General features: G+C 46.7%; 1 protein-coding gene across 1 annotated transcript in view; it reads left to right on the top strand.

The window, feature by feature from the left end:
- Kiaa1549l (KIAA1549 like) overlaps positions 1-14884 on the top strand; it is a 273258-nt gene extending 258374 nt beyond the window's left edge. The window contains exons 18-21 of the mRNA XM_052181380.1: positions 6189-6286; positions 8691-8839; positions 10631-10782; positions 14603-14884. Coding sequence (XP_052037340.1) covers positions 6189-6286; positions 8691-8839; positions 10631-10782; positions 14603-14884 — 681 coding nt within the window. The remainder of the gene's footprint in view (positions 1-6188; positions 6287-8690; positions 8840-10630; positions 10783-14602) is intronic.
- The last annotated feature ends 1135 nt before the right edge of the window (positions 14885-16019 follow it).

Raw genomic sequence — 16019 nt, 5'->3', positions numbered from 1 at the left:
TTGATGCTTGACCAAAGCATGCTCCACTACACTTCAGAATGTCACTAGTCACTGGTTCTACAGGAGGGCTACTGCGTGGGAAGAGAAGAGAGAAAGCTAGAGAATGCCTCTCCCTGCCCACTGTCTTAGTTACCATCATGTCACTGTGACCAAATGCCTGAGGGAGCAGCCTGAAGAAGGAAAACTAGCTCATGGCCCGTGTTTTGAGGAAAGACGAGAGTAGAGACAAGAGACTAGAGACTAGTCCTCAAGGACTCACTGTCAGCAACCTGCTTCCTTCAGCTAAGCCCTACCTCCCAAAGGTTCCATAGCCTCTCCCCATTGCTTAAAGAGTACCTAGTTATTTCAGGTTAAGCTAGAAAGCTTGAGAACAGCCTTGAGGAGAGAGAACTCAGTGGTTAGGAGTGACTGATGCTCTTCCAGAGGATCTGGGTTCAATTCCCAGCACCCACATCAGGTAGCTCACAACTACCTAGAACCCCCAACTTCAGAGGAACCAATGCCCTTTTCTGGCTTCATTGGACACCTGCATATTTGGGTCATACAGTCACACAATACATATACACATACATGTGAATTTTAAAAAATTTAAAAAACAACTTTGAAATCAGGGTGTGATTCTATTCTCTTCTGTGTCTAATGGGACAAAAGGCAGGAGATGTTAACACACCTGAGGCCAAGCAGCTGTGAAGAATCAGTTAAGAACCAATCTTAGGTGCTTCTCAGGCATTCGAATTTCCTCCATTGAGAATTCTCTGTTTAGCTCTGTTCCCCATTTTTTTAATAGGGCTATTTGGTTCTTTGGAGTCTAACTTCTTGAGTTCTTTGTATTGAATATTAGCCCTCTATCAGATGTAGGGTTGGTAAAGATCTTTTCCCAATCTGTTGGTTGCTATTTTATCCTATTGACAGTGTCCTTTGCCTTTGCAGTTTTATGAGGTCCCATTTGTCAATTCTTGACCTTAGAGCATAAGCCATTGGTGTTCTATTCAGGAACTTTTCCTCTGTGTCCATGTGCTCAAGATTTTCCCCCACTTTCTCTTCTGTTAGATTCAGAGGATGGCTTTGTTGGACATCCGTGGGAAGAGAGACCCTTGAGCCTGAGGGTGTTCGATGCCCCAGTGTAGGGGAATGCCAGGGAGGGAGGACAGGAGTGGGAAGGGGCAACCATCATAGAGGCAGGGGAAGGAGTGATGGGATAGGGAGTTTCTGAAGGGGAGACCATTTGAAATGAAAATGGAAAGGGGAAAACATTTGAAATGAAAATAAAGAAAATATCCAATCAAAAAAATCTCAGATTTTTTTTAAAGATTTATTTATTTATTATGTCTAAGTACACTGTGGCTATCTTCAGACACACCAGAAGAGGACATCAGATCTCATTATGGATGGTTGTGAGCCACCATGTGGTTGCTGGGCTTTGAACTCAGGACCTTCAGAAGAGCAGTCAGTGCTCTTAACCACTGAGCCATGTCACCAGCCCAAAATCTCAGATTTAAAGCCCCGTCCTCTGTCCTGCCCCTCCCAGTCCGAATGACAGACAGTGTGCTTCATCAGCTGTGCGATTCATCATTTGACCTCTCTGGGCTTCTGTATCCTCACATACCGAAATAAGGAAGTGGCCCCAATGAGCCTCGCATTCTTGGCAGGGAGCTGGGACACTTATCCACTGCTCTCTCGGCAGCACTCAGTCCACGTCCACGGCTCCTGGTTGATTGACAGATCAAGATAAACAATGTGCTTTGTTCCTCCTTGGAGTTAGATTTTGATTGTCAAGCCCCTATCTTCAAATAAATCAGAACTATCTTTCTACACGACTCAATCTGTACAAAGTTACTGTAGCTGGATATGAAGAGAGCAGGTGCTTTTCTAGATTGCTGAGCTTAGAGGGGGCTTTCTGCTACAGTTTAGATCTGAACTGTCCCTCAGGCCATGGTACTATTGACAAGGGATAGAGTCTCTAAGAGGTGAGGCCTAGTTGGGGAGGGATTATATTCGGATCACTGGAGATATGCCTTTTAAAAAGTGTTGCTTGGGACCCCAACCAAGACCCTTGGAGGTGGGAATAAGAGTCAATGACACAGATTCCAGGAGTCGGGCAAGTGGCAAAAGCAGAGTTTTTATTACAGGAACTGGGCAAACCTTTATACCCCACTCCCAGCATCTCCTTGGCTCTCAGGTAGCCAGATATGATGCTGCCATTTTATTGATGGCTCCTCCATTGCCTCGTCCTGCGTCAGCGGTCTGGTCTCTCGCTGTACTGACAGAGTCTACATTGGCTCAGGAAGGAAGTATCAGAAGCATAAATGCCAGCATTGCACCTGGGCCTGCTTGGCTAAGTTCCTCCTACATAAAAGGAGCAATGGAACCCCAGTTTTTTCTCTTTCACCCCCAGGTCATGAGGACACCTCCTATGATGTACTATCACTAGACCAATGCAACTGGGCCAACCAACCGTATTCTGAAGCATCTAAATCTCCAAGTCAAAACAAAGAGAGAAAAAAATCTTAGATGATAATAGATTCTCTTGGGTAGTTATAGTAAGGCAAGGCTGACTAGTACAGCTTCTAATGTAGACAGCTTAGCTTTGGCCTATGAATCTACCTTCCCCTGCTAATACAAAGCCCAAGATCCCCTAGCCTGCTCCTATTAGGAAACTCCTATCCACCCATTATTGCTATCCAAGTGCTACCCTTGAGATTTACATACCCAGCTGTCTCCTTTTTGGTAGATACATGCCTACTGGAGGTGCTTGCCTGTCTGTATCCACTCCATAGAGATTGCTAGGGAAGATGGCTCCTCTGATCCTGTGCCCCTAGCCCTGGTGGCGCTGAAACATCACCTTCATTCTTTTCACATTATGATCAAATTCTAAGACTAAAGATTTCCCTGTTTAGTTACATGCAACCTCTTTCAGCCGTGGAGACCTGAGACCCATTTGTAAAGGCTGCCTTTAGTTCTCAATCTCCAGCCTTTCCTGTCCAGAGAAAAGGGCCAAACCCTAAACCCAAAAAGATGTATTTTTTTTAATGTCAAACAAGCTTGATTACGGAATTAGGAACTTGGGGGCCATTAATAGTTTTGAATAATAGTTTCCAGTAGCAAAGGGGGAAGAGGATCTCCACCACATAAGACCTAATAAATGCTGGACCCAGAAATAATAAGTTCATGGGCCCCAAAATAATACATGCATGGATCCAGAAAGGGGACTGTGATGGGAGATAAGGGCACATAGAACCTCTGGAACTTCCACTCAGCTCATGCACACGTGACAATGGCCACCTCTCTGCTGTTTGTGTGACTATGTTCTAAGGACATAGCCCAAGAGTGTGGGGTCTGTTCTCCTGTGTAGTTGTATGCTTTATGCCTGAAAATGCCTACCAATAAAGGAGACTCCTTTAATGCTCAACAGAAGTTCAGGACTTTTTATCAAATCTTTTAGTGATTAACTATTAGACAGCACAGGAAGCTTTTTCTTGGCTGGCAAACTATGTTGGGTACAGAATAAGCCTCCCAAGAACCAGAGATAAAAATAGATGTCTACCCTCTTAGCTGAATAGCATCAGAGACCATGGGTTGCTAACCCCTTTATTTGGGGAAGGGAGCACTTCACTTGTAGAATTGTTGAGAATTGTTGAAGGTACGGCTGGGAAGACATCCAGGACAACGGTTTTCAATCGGTTTTCAATCTGTCCATAACGCTCGGAGTTCCAGGAGCTCACCCAGGGAGCCATTGTGAAGTAAAGAAGGGGTCAAGTCAGATAAGCTGCTTTTGTGTGCATCTGAAGGTCTGTCCAATGGTTTCACAGAGGTGTGAAGATGGCCCAGTAGATAGAGCACTTGCTGGGCTCAGTGGGAGGCTCTGCCTACGAAGACAACGTGGGAGCAGTGTAAGAAGTCACTCAACGCTGTTCGCCCACTCCGGGCCTTTGCTACCCAGACTAATATGTCAGGCCTGTTCATGCCCTAACTCTGCAACTTTTCTTCTTATATTTTCCATTTTCTTTCTTCCTTGCTTCCTTTTGTTTTTTTTTTCCCACACAATTCATTTTTACTAAGTTCCTCAGTTTTATTTCCAAGTTTTTTAATTCTCTGTGTATTAATTCTTAATGCACATTTTTATTCCCTGGCAACTGAGTGCTTTATCTCAGGAACCCTGTTTCACATCTTAAAGTTGTTGGGTTTGTTTGTTTGTTTGTTTGTTTGTTTGTTTGTTTTGAGCATGCTCTATCATTCCTAGTGACAACCCGATTTTGTCAGTTAATACTTTTTAAAAAATGTATCTTTATTTTAAATCATGTGAAATGGGTTATGTGAGAATGTGAATTTGTTCTACATGTGGGTACAGTTCCCATAGGGCCAGAAAAGGGTGCTAGAGCTCAAGTTACAGAAGGTTGTGAGCTGCTGCCTGCTGTGGGTGCTGGGAGTTGAACTTGGGGCCTATAGAGGGTATGTGCTCTTAACCACTGAGCCATCAGGGCAGGTCAATTTACTCTTTAAAAGCATTCATTACAAAGTTATTTTTTGTTGTATGTCTGGACAGCTGGAACTTGAAGGTGTTTAAAGGTCTGTGTCTGCTTCTTTAGAACTGGCTTTCATTCTATCCTTCTGATACATTTCACAAGCTCCTGTTTGTAGTATAACTCCTATTTAATTTTAAATTGTGCTAATCCTGTAAGCCTGCTTTGGGGAAACTCCACTCCAAAGAGGATTTCCAGGTGTTTCCATCTATGCCTTGCAACCTCACCAATCCCGCTCCCAAGGAGGGCACAAGGCTTGCCAGGCACTGGGATATCTCCGGCACAGCTGCCTCCGCTTGCCCCGTGCAGAGGCCTGATCTCATAACCGGACTCCGGCTGCCCAGTTTGTCTTCTTGGCAGCCACATCTTTTACATCTGCTTCCTGCTCACTGTTTCCACACCTGGTGTCAGCTCACAGTTTTGTTTTAGTTTGCTGAGATGCAGAGGAGGGAGGATGTCAGGGTTGTCCTCAGAGATTGCCCTCACAGCTCACAATTTTAAAAAGTGTGTTTCTGCTGGGGGCTCACTGCTTGTGTGGTTTAGCCCTGACAGGAAGGTGGTTTGCTTGTAGTGCTAGATGCGGGCGGGCCGGTGGGCGGGCAGGAGACCTCTTTCAGCTCCGAGAATCCTATTTATGGAGTAGTATCCCGAAGTTTTGGGATTCACAGGCCCGGCACCATGTTCTGTGAGAGACTAGCTGGCAAGCACACTGCCCTAAAAGGACAATGTGAGCGTTGTCTACCCCAAGAGCATCTCTAGATGTTTCTCTCACTACAGTAGGCTTTGGCCTGGCCCTCTCTGATCCTGTCTCTTTTAGCATCTCACATGTTGATCAAAGTCTTCACCTTGGTGAGAGTGCCCACCCCTCAACTGGGAAAGGTGCTTTTGTACATTGCAAAGTCTGTGCACACACACACCCTTGCCAATCTTCTCAGTAGCACTCTAAGCACAGCATCAGTGTCTCCACTTCAAAAGAGGACACTGAAGTCCATAGACGTCACCGGACTTACCTAGGAGTTTAAAGTCTATTCATCAGATCCTCCTGTCCCCAAATCTATTCCTTTCCCACATTAAGCCTGCGTTCCATGAGAAAGGGAACCACCTCCAATGAGTCATCCATTTCTTCTTCCACTCTATCATTTATTGATCTCCTCGTATGTATCGGGCACTATTCCAGGCATGGAATTACTGACAACAAAACCTTGCCCTTAAAACCTCAGATTACAGTCTAGCTGGTGGCAGATAATAAATAAGCAAGCAGCCATATAATTTAGCCAGAGAGTAGTCATTTCCTTAGACAGATGAAAGAGGCTTCTAGGGGATTATGTGACAGGGTGGACGGTGTGAAGGAAGGAGCTACGGGCAGAACCAGGAGAAACTCCTGCAGCACAGAGAAACAGCCCGTGCCAGTACTGTGTTTTGTGTTGTGTTCTAAGGCCACCGAGGGGCTCTGAGACTGCAGGGATCCATGCAAGTCATCCATGAGAGACTGCATGAGATGAGACTGGGGACTGCCTGAAGGAAGATCTAGGGAACTCCTGTGAGGAAGGAAGGAAGGAAGGAAGGAGAGTCTGGCCCTTGGAAGTGTACTTCCTCCTTAAAGAAGAAGCCATGTGCTGAGTGAACTGGGTTTTACCAACTCTCTCTAATTTGCTTGTCTCTTCACAGGCTTACAGGTTCTCCCAGCTTCCTGAAATGGTCATGGGCTCCCCACCACCACCTGTTCCTCCCCGAACAGGCCCTGTAGCCGTGGCTTCCCTCAGACGGTAACATATTCCTTTCTTGGCTTTGTTTGGGATATGTAAAATATTTAACACCGCCCCCCAGGGATGTTGACTCATGTGCACGATGCACCAATAAACTCAAGTGAGTTTATTGGTTCCTGGCCCTCTTCAAGGTGGTCCTGTGTGGCTGGCACATAGAAGCATCATGAAGGAAATAGAGACCACAGCACATTGAGCAATTTGTGTGTATTTGTAAATAGAAAGACCCTAAGACCCCACAATGAAAACACTGGGCTTGATTGCCCTGTACCTTAATTGGCCATACCCTAACCTTGAAGATATGAAAATAATATGGTGGCTTCTTCCTTCCGTGTTTGCATACCCACAATTCCCTTTGCTACTCGTAGGTCAGTGTCTTGGGGGTGAGGGAGTAGGTCTGGGTACCCACTCCCAGTCTTGACTTTACAGAGAGAAAGGTTGAACTCACGCATCTCAGTATGGGGCATTTGCTAACTCTTCTCTGTTTTTTACTGATGCAGCCATCACACATCTTTAACGAAGTGGGACAAGAAATAGAGAAACTAGGAGCTCTGGGGAAACTAGGAGCTCTGATGCCCAGAGACAGGATAACCCTATCCTGGGGATAGGTCACTGTCCTGGCCCTGACTGACAACCTACCCCAATATACTAGTCAGCCCATCTATGGGACACAGGCGTGTACTTTGTGAAGTTTTGTTTTGTTTTGCTTTGTTTTGTTTTTGTTTTTTTTTTTGTTTTTTTTCTTCAATATATTTTTTTATTTTCATTTCAAATGATTTCCCCACTTTTGGCCCCATTTCCCCAAAGTCCCATAAACCCCCTTCGCTCCCCCTATTCTCCCACCCACCCCTTCCCACTTCCCTATTCTGGTTTTGCCCTATACTGTTACAATGAGTCTTTCCAGAACAAGGGGCCACTCCTCCGTTCTTCTTGCACCTCATTTGTTGTGTTGATTATGTTTTAAATATCCCGGTTTTCTAGGTTAATATCTATTTATTCGTGAGTGCATACCATGATTGATCGTTTGAGTCTGGGTTACCTCACTTAGTATGATGTTCTCCAGCTCCATCCAATGGCCTAAGAATTTCATGAATTCATTGTTTCTAATGGCTGAATTGTACTCTATTGTTTATATATACCACATTTTTTGCATCCATTCCTCTGTTTAGGGATACCTGGGTTCTTTCCAGCTTCTGGCTACTATAAATAGGGCCGCTATGAACGTAGTGGAGCATGTATCCTTATTACATGCTGGGGAATCCTCTGGGTATATGCCCAGGAGTGGTATAGCAGGATCTTTCAGAACTGATGTGCCCAGTTTTCTGAGGAACTGCCAAACTGATTTTCAGAGTGGTTGTACCGATTTGCAACCGCACCAGCAGTGGAGGAGTGTTCCTCTTTCTCCACATCCTCGAGAATACCTGTTGTCTCCTGAATTTTTTTTTTATTCGATGTTTTGTTTTTTTAATAAGTGAGCTTCCCTCGAAAAAGTTTGTTTTCAGCTCTGATGGTTCAGTGTCCAGCTGGCTTGTCATCGCCCCTTGAGGCCAGTGACAACCTGGTGGGAGATCAGAAGCTGATCTGCATGCAGACTGCCTTGCCTCTCGGGCCCCTGATTTGTCCCCTTTTCTGTAGACTCTGTAGGATTTCTCAGGAAGGGCTCTCAGCAGAGGGTACAGGGCAGCACTGGGAGCTTCCCTGAGAAGGGTCTTCTGAAGCAGGACTGTGGGGGCGACAGGCAGGGAAGGAGGGATGAGAAATGAAGACACCCACACTGGCTATCCCACCCAACGGTGTTGTCAGATCTCCCTAGCCTCCCTAAGGAAGCACGAGGCTGGGGTTGGGGTGGCGGGGGCTGATGAGCTATTCCCCGTCAGTTCCAGATCAGAGGTCCTTTGTGGCAGGTTTGCTGATAGCCATCATCTGTCTGTCCATTTCTTCTACCAATCCCCCACCCCTACCTCCTGCACCATCCGCCATCCTCACCAACCCAAAGATGTCGCTTCCCTTCCCAGAGCATTAGACCAGGAATACACTTCAGAGGCAAAGCTGTCCATCTCATTGGCTCCTGCTGATGTCATCACCTCCTAGATCTACCATCCCTAGTGAATGCCCAGAACTAATTGCCTTTCTGCTTTTACATGGAAATTAAATATTCTACTACCCAGAACCATCCTTAGGGAACTGACCTCAAACAGGAGGGGGAACAAAAAACCACCCAAGCCTACCGCTGCAGGTCTGGGAGCCTCCAGCCACGCTGATACCACCAACAGTCCTTTTGCTAATTGGGGCAAATCAGCCCCAGGACCTCGTGAGGATGGGGCTGGGAGACTTCAGGCTACTTCTAAGTGCAATGTGACTGTTCGATGCCTCACGCATGCTCACACAGCCCCTCCGCTCCACCCAGGTCCACCTCAGACATCGGCAGCAAGACCCGGATGGCAGAGTCCACGGGACCTGAGCCCACCCAGTTGCATGACAGTGCCTCATTCGCCCAGGTGTCGAGAGGTCCCGTGTCTGTGACGCAGTTGGATCAATCGGCTCTCAATTACTCAGGTGAGTCAGAAGAGAAAGGCTCCTTTCCCTGGGCTGAATCCTCCCCCTCCATGCAAACTGACACCGTCAGGAACCAGAGCCACTGCACGTCGGGGGCCTCCAACCTCACTGGTATCAACCAAAGAGATACTGGCTTCTACTTCTAAAAAAAAGAAATGAAGGGAGGGAGGGAGGGAGGGAGGGAGGGAGGGAGGGAGGGAGGGAGGGAGGGAGGGAAGGAAGGAAGGAAGGAAGGAAGGAAGGAAGGAAGGAAGGAAGGAAGGAAGGAAGGAAGGAAGGACGAAAAGGCTGATATTAGGCAAAATACCTAGTTACACTAAAGTTCAAGTAGTGTCACTATGTCATCGTATTTCAGGTTTCTATTTATTTTGCCTTCACAGCACAATACCTACAGCCTTCCTTCCCCAAGGTGACCAATCATCCTCCAGCTCTGTTTTAGATCTATGCTATGTTATATACCTATGCAAAGGAACATGCTGGAGCTAGATACATTATAAATTTTCACAAATCATATGCTACACACTTCTTTCTGCGCCTTTTTTTTTTTGACTCGCCAAATTTGCAGGGCTTCTCCAAAAGGCTCTATAAGCACAAGTCAGCCACCTCCGTGTTGGTGTCCCATGACACGATCTGCCACAGTCCCTCCTTTCGATGGACAAAAGGGTCATTTCCAGGTTTTTGGTTTTTGGGTTTTTTTTGGTGCTCTGTTTTTGTTTTTGTTTTGTCACTGACAGACAATGCCAAAATGGAACTGGAGGTTTGCACATGTCCTAGTTTGTACGTGACCTGGTTGGATTTTTATTGTATTCATGCCATACCCTCATGGCTGCACCTGCCAGCACCAGTTGCCAACACTTACTAAAACTGTGGTTTCCAGGAATTCCTCTGGTGAAATCCATTCCTTTTGATTGCTTTGTTGAATCTTTAAAACCATAAGTCCTCCCAGGAAAAAAAGCACCTGCACCCAAGGTGTGCTGTCCTGGTCAAGGTCAAGGTTCTTGGGGTGGGATGAGGGAGTGACTGGGTGCTCTATAAGAGGGAGTCAGACCTTCAAAGCCTAGAAAGCCGGTCTCAGCCACAACAGATGATGCCTGTCATATTGACTAGGCAGGTGATGGGGGCTGAATGAGGGCCCCTACCTCCTCCACAGTGACCTGTTCCTTCCCTTGCATCCCCTAACCTGGACCAGTGTCAGAGTCCTACCTAGGTTTCCAGCTTCCTGAGCTAGAGCCCATGCAGGCTCAGTGGGAAGGGTGCCAGCCCCGACTTCCTCTTAGGGGCTGAGAGGGTGGGGAAAGGAGGCACTGCTAGCACTACGAAGCATCTCATGAAGTGGGAAAGGGGAGGATGCAGCACCCACCCCTACAAAGAGAACACTCCTGGACCTTAGCCCGTTTGGCGTCTATACCAAAAACCCTGAGTAGGGAGCCACCTGCTCCCCTTGGCAGTCACAGTAAAACCTTGGAAGAGCTCAGTGAGGAAGGCCAGGTACCCTCCACCTCAGCCACCCTTCTTGCCGATGCATTATCTAGAATCTCAGCCCCCATGGCCAGGGCTCTGCTCTACATTAGATGGAGTTCCTATAGCCTGAGTCTCTTCTGCCTTATATGGAACTGCTTCGGAATTATAGCCCAGAACATGCATCTCCTGTCAGGCCTAATTCACTGAGACTTCGGGCCCACCAGGCAGCCAGGCAGTCTGTGAAATGGGATTTATTTGACTTTTGTTGGGTAGGGGGTCTGGATCCAGAGTCCAGCCTCTTCTGATCTCCCACCCACTTCCTCTGTGCAGGTAACACAGTGCCAGCAGTGTTTGCCATCCCAGCTGCCAACAGACCTGGCTTCACCGGCTACTTCATCCCAACACCACCCTCATCTTACAGGAGCCAGGCCTGGATGTCCTATGCAGGAGAGAACGAGCTATCGAGCCAGTGGGCTGATTCGGTGAGACCCTTGCTGATGATCTCCTAAAGCTCCCAGCCCCCATTAGGCACACCTCCGGGAGAGAATGAGACGGAAGACAAAGGCCAGTGTCTGGCACTTTAGGGACCCTCACCATGCTGGTGGATGAAGTCCGTTATTTTAAAGGAGGTGGTGTGGTAAAGCACATGACCTCTGCTGGAGGAATCTGAAACTTGTCTTCTAGGACACATTCAGCCTCTCCCTAGCAGGGTGACTTTAACCAAGTAAGTTTTATAGTAGTAACTACCATCTGTTTAGTAATTTTTTGTGTGCCAGACTCCATCTTAGATGTTTCATTAAACTGTCCTATTTAATCTTCACAACAATTTGATCAAGTGAGTTTTATGATTCCCATGACTTCTCCCATTTTGTAGATAAGGAAACTGAGGCTTAGTGGTGTGATATAATGTCTAAGGCCACACATCTAGAAAAGAGCAAGGAACAGAGTTGTAATGCATAGCTTTCAAATTCTTTGATGTGTTTATTAGTTTGTTTCTTTCACTTGTCACATTTCTATAAAAGTTTAGATCAAATGTTAGCAAGTGAAGCCTCGGGAACCCTGAAACCATTGTATGGTAGTTTTGGGTTTTTTTTTTTTTTTTGTCCTGGTCATTTGATATCCCTTCAGTCTATATAGGAATGTGATGAGTGCCTTTGGCATTACCAGACATGGCCATGCAATCAGTCAAGCAAGCAAGTAGAGCCACCTATCATGTCCTCAGTGGGTTGTCTGGTCCCTAAGTAAGCTCAACTGATTATATTGGGAAGGCTACTCCCCCAGCTGAACCTGTCTCCCCCAGCTGAACCTGACATTCCCTGCATGCTTTGGTCACTTTCACCATTGGTCTCTGCCTTTGGAATAAATTCCTAACATTGGAAAACACCTTGACATTGGACTCTGGCAATATCTTTGTCCAAAGCCCTGGGGTCACCTTACCCTGCAGCAGGTAGTTACACCAAGTTATAACAGCAACACCAGTGGTGATCCTATGTGTATAAACCTTCCTATTGACCAAAGCTTACATCTTAGGTTTCTAAAATATAAAAATACATGCCATGTTGCATATAGAGTACTTCTGAAATGAATGTTCTCTGTTCCTTCTCCCACCTCTAAAAGATTTCAGAACCTTCCCAAACATCACCACTATCTGAAGATCAAGATCTTCAGATAGTAGTTTACATTCAGAATCACAACATAGACTTATCAGGAGCTTGTACTGTAATTGATTGGTGATGTCTGTCAAGAAGTAGTATTTGCTGCCCTGGATTCTGGCCAGCAAAGCATAATGGTGCTAGCCTACAAAGATCCCATTTCCTCATCTCCTGCATTCCTGACACCACCCCATTGGGCTCTAACTAGCATGAAGGCTTGATGTTACAGAGGGGGTTGTGTATTCACTCTGTCTACTCCGGTTCATGCGGTTAGCTAAGTGTGAAATGTAGCAGCTTCCTCCTCACACATTCGGCATCTACTGGCCATCCTTCAGTGATTTCCTAGATTTCTGTGATTTCTGTGCCTAGAACCCCAGGCTCTGGGAGAGTTATACTAGGCACAATTGTGAGCATGGGACAGGCAAAGAGAAAGTGGGTGGTGGAAGGAGCCTGCCTTCCCTAAATTGATGGCCTGAGACAGGTGGTGATGGCCCCAGGAGGAATGTCCACCACACCAGAGAAACTGGATGGAAACCCTTGGCTGGTGTCCAGCTGGGAAAAGTTCCAGAAAGAACAGAAACTTGAGCTGTGGCCTTAAAGGTTTCTTGTATTCTGACCTTGGTTATTGGTCAGCTCCTGTCACTCATATATTCTTAGCTCTTGTGGCTGGATAAGTGGGACAGTCCAAATCTGGGCTTCCTCCGCAGTACAGAAGAAACCTTCCAGTCCTTGCGTGTGGAGACAATAGCAGCTTTTTGTCCCACTCCCTCACCTTTTTTTATTTACAAAGACCTGTGGTGAAACTTAAACCCCAAACTCAAACTTAAGGCATCAGTTCAATTACTTCCTTTGAGTGGGTCCTCCTGGCCTCGCGTGGACCACTGAGGCAGCCTCCGAGCCTGTTTCTGCCAGATCTGCCCAGACCTTGCTGAAGTTGTCCTCCTCTGCTTATATCCATGAAGAGTTCTCAGTCCATGGTCTCAGAAACCTACCTCTCAAGAGGGACAATTAGAGCAGCCAGCGTCCTGCCAGGCACTCCCCTATCCCAAATGTCTGAATGTTTGTGTCCCTCTACCTTATTCCTGTTCCAAATCCCACAATGCCACAGTGATGTCTCTAGTAAGTAGGTCTTGGGGAGGTAGTTGGCTTGTGAGGGTAAGACACCTGCGAATAGGATTAATGTTCTTATAGAAGAAGCCTCCACACAGCTGCCCTGCTGCTTCAGTCATGTGGGTGACAGGAAAAGGCAAGAGTTAAGAAAGGAGCCTCTTACCAGATACTGGAGTCCCCTGTCTTCATGAGTATAAGAAATAACTGTCTCTTCATAAGCTCCCTAGCCAGTGATATTTTATTGTTTAGTAGTCTGAAGAGATCAAGACAGCTCTCCCTCCTCCCCAATGGCCCCAGATGAACATGTTTGTTAATGGAGGAGGAGGCCAGGTATGGTGGTGCATGGCTGTAATCCCAGAAGTCAGGAGACAGAGCTGGAGGGACCACCAAGGCCAGCATGATGTACAGAGAGTGGGCCGATACACACAAGACATACGATACCTGAGTGGGCATCAGGCCCACTGCAGAGGCTCAGCCTCGACTTCTCACAAGCGTGTCCAAGACAACAGGTAGATGCAGTGGAGAAGCTCCGTGGACTAGCCTTCGATTGCTTTTACATAAGACACTTTGGGGACATAAATCCCACCCAGCCCACCCACCTGTATCCCTTTGCTCTGATTCTCCTCCTGTCTGGCCTTCCTATCCAACCTCCTGAGCCTGGAAATGTCCCCCACCACACACTTTCTTTGCTGCCCCACAGCACCATCCATTGCATGCCCCATCGTGTCCTCCATACTCAGTTCTCCAGCCTTCCTGCCAGCATCCGGGGATAATAAAGGTCTTTGTGGACCAAACAGCATTCCACAGGTGGTACTGTTTCTGTGGGCAAGACACTTCTGAATTTGAAGTCTTTTGCTTGCCTTCCTCTTTGAGACTTCTCTACGGTTAAGCAAAGAAGGATGTGTCTCCACTTCCAATGAAAGGAGTTTGTTTTTTCAGGAACGTGATAGTGTACCCATATCGAAAACACTGTAGTGCACGAATTAACTCTCTGTGCTTGGGGCCAGGCACACTTGTGCAGAGCATGTCTTGGCAGCTCAGTGCCTGTTTCCTTAGATGGTTGCGTCCTTTGCTTCATTGTTCTCACCTATGAAACGAGGATAGTGACACCTACCAGAAGACAGCTGCTTGCAGAAGTAAATGAGATACTGTGTGAAAACCATTAGGACTCAATGGATATTAGCCATTGTTGTCAGTAAAAATTACAACAGTACTGTTTACTGAGTTGTGCTTAAACTAAAAGGAAAACCAAGGTCATTCAACTGTGTGTTCCAGTATATTCTTAATGTTTTCAGCTAGGTTGAAAGACATCTATTTAATTTATCCAGACAGCACACTTAGTGGGTCCAAGGCTACTAGCTGTTAAAGAAACTGACTCCAGGTTTGGATGGCTATAGCTGCACCATAGCCCATGATAATAGTTCTCCCCTAAACCTCTTTCCTTGACCGCCATCACCTCCTGCTTCTGGTGTTGAGTGTATCTTATGCCTTGAGCTTCCTCCTAACCTGAGTGTCTTCTCTCTCCCAACCTCTTGTGCAGGTCCCTCTTCCTGGGTACATCGAGGCCTATCCCCGGTCACGTTATCAGCAGAGCTCTCCCTCCAGGCTCCCTCGCCAGTATAGCCAGCCAACCAACCTTCACCCCAGCCTAGAGCAGGCCCCTGTCCCCTCTGCAGCTGCCTCACAGCAAAGCCTGACAGAAAATGAGCCTCCAGACACTCCGCTGACTAACATCTCCACTGCAGCCCTCGTGAAGGCTATCCGAGAGGAAGTAGCCAAGTTGGCCAAGAAGCAGACAGACATGTTTGAGTTCCAGGTTTAAAGCCTCAACTCTGAGGGAATCTGCACTTGAAGACTGTGAGGCAGCCGGCAGGCTTTGGGTTCCTCTCCCCTAATGTGTGGAGGCTCTGGATAATAAATAACAATAGACAAGATCTTTCTCACCCTTGGATTCTAAGAGTCAACAGTGGGGCGGCTGGGAAACAGGAAACTTGTGAACAACTGGATTCTGACTTCTGCAGCCAATTGTGGGTCCTACCGGGACCCTGTACTTGATATTCTGTTGGGCTGAATGTTTGGACTGTGGGTGGAAGGTGCCCAAGGAGCCCAAGTTGTGAGAAGCTAGCTAGCCTGCAGGTTCCTGTCCAACGTCCCGTGTTCATAAATCACCAGAAGGGAGAGAACGCCGCTCTGTCTTCAGTGACCTCTGCATGTTCTCTTTCTGTGTTAAAGGCAACACAGGAGTGTGATTAACCACGGACAGCACTCTCGCATTGAGCCATGACCGTGATCGCTTTAAAAAAAAAAAATCACCTCTAGTCTGTAAGGGAGATACTGACTCTCCAGCAAGGAAACTTGATTCTCTTTGCTTTTAAAGGATCATGTTCAAAGTCAAATGAATTGGATGGAAATCAGTTCCAATGGCTGTGCCTATAAATAGTCCTGACTCCTTTTCTCCCCCACCTGTTAATTAAAGGCCAAGACAGAGATGATGTGCCAGAATAGCAGACCTGTGTTGACAGACTGTTTAAAAGGTGGTGTCATTTTGGAAATAGAGACTCCTGCAAATCGGTATCCAAATGAAAGAGAATCGGTGCTAAGAGGCTTGGGAGCCTACAAAAGAGAAGCAGTTGTTTGTGAAGGTTCTGCTTTGTCCGTATTGAGGGTGGCCTGAGAACCTGGCCATCCCAAGGGAATAAGAGATACATCAACTTTAACAAGATCTATCTCCTACACATGGCGTTCAGCATGTATTGCTGAGTGGTACGAAGCAAACCATGACTGATTCCATTAGAAATGGGAAAGGTGGATCCACAGTCATCCCGAGCTGCAGCCTCTGTTCCTAGAAACTTTTGGATGTAGAAAATGTTATCCGAAATTAAGGCATCTTTTTAAAAGTCTGTGGCGTTCACCAGTTCTCCATAGTGGATGGATGCAGGGGGACATTTGCTGAGATG

The sequence above is a fragment of the Apodemus sylvaticus genome, chromosome 5 (genome assembly GCF_947179515.1).
Source record: "Apodemus sylvaticus chromosome 5, mApoSyl1.1, whole genome shotgun sequence".
Taxonomy (NCBI): Eukaryota; Metazoa; Chordata; class Mammalia; order Rodentia; family Muridae; genus Apodemus; species Apodemus sylvaticus.
The sequence above is the reverse complement of the archived record's forward strand: the minus strand, read 5'-3'. Positions and strand labels throughout refer to the sequence as shown.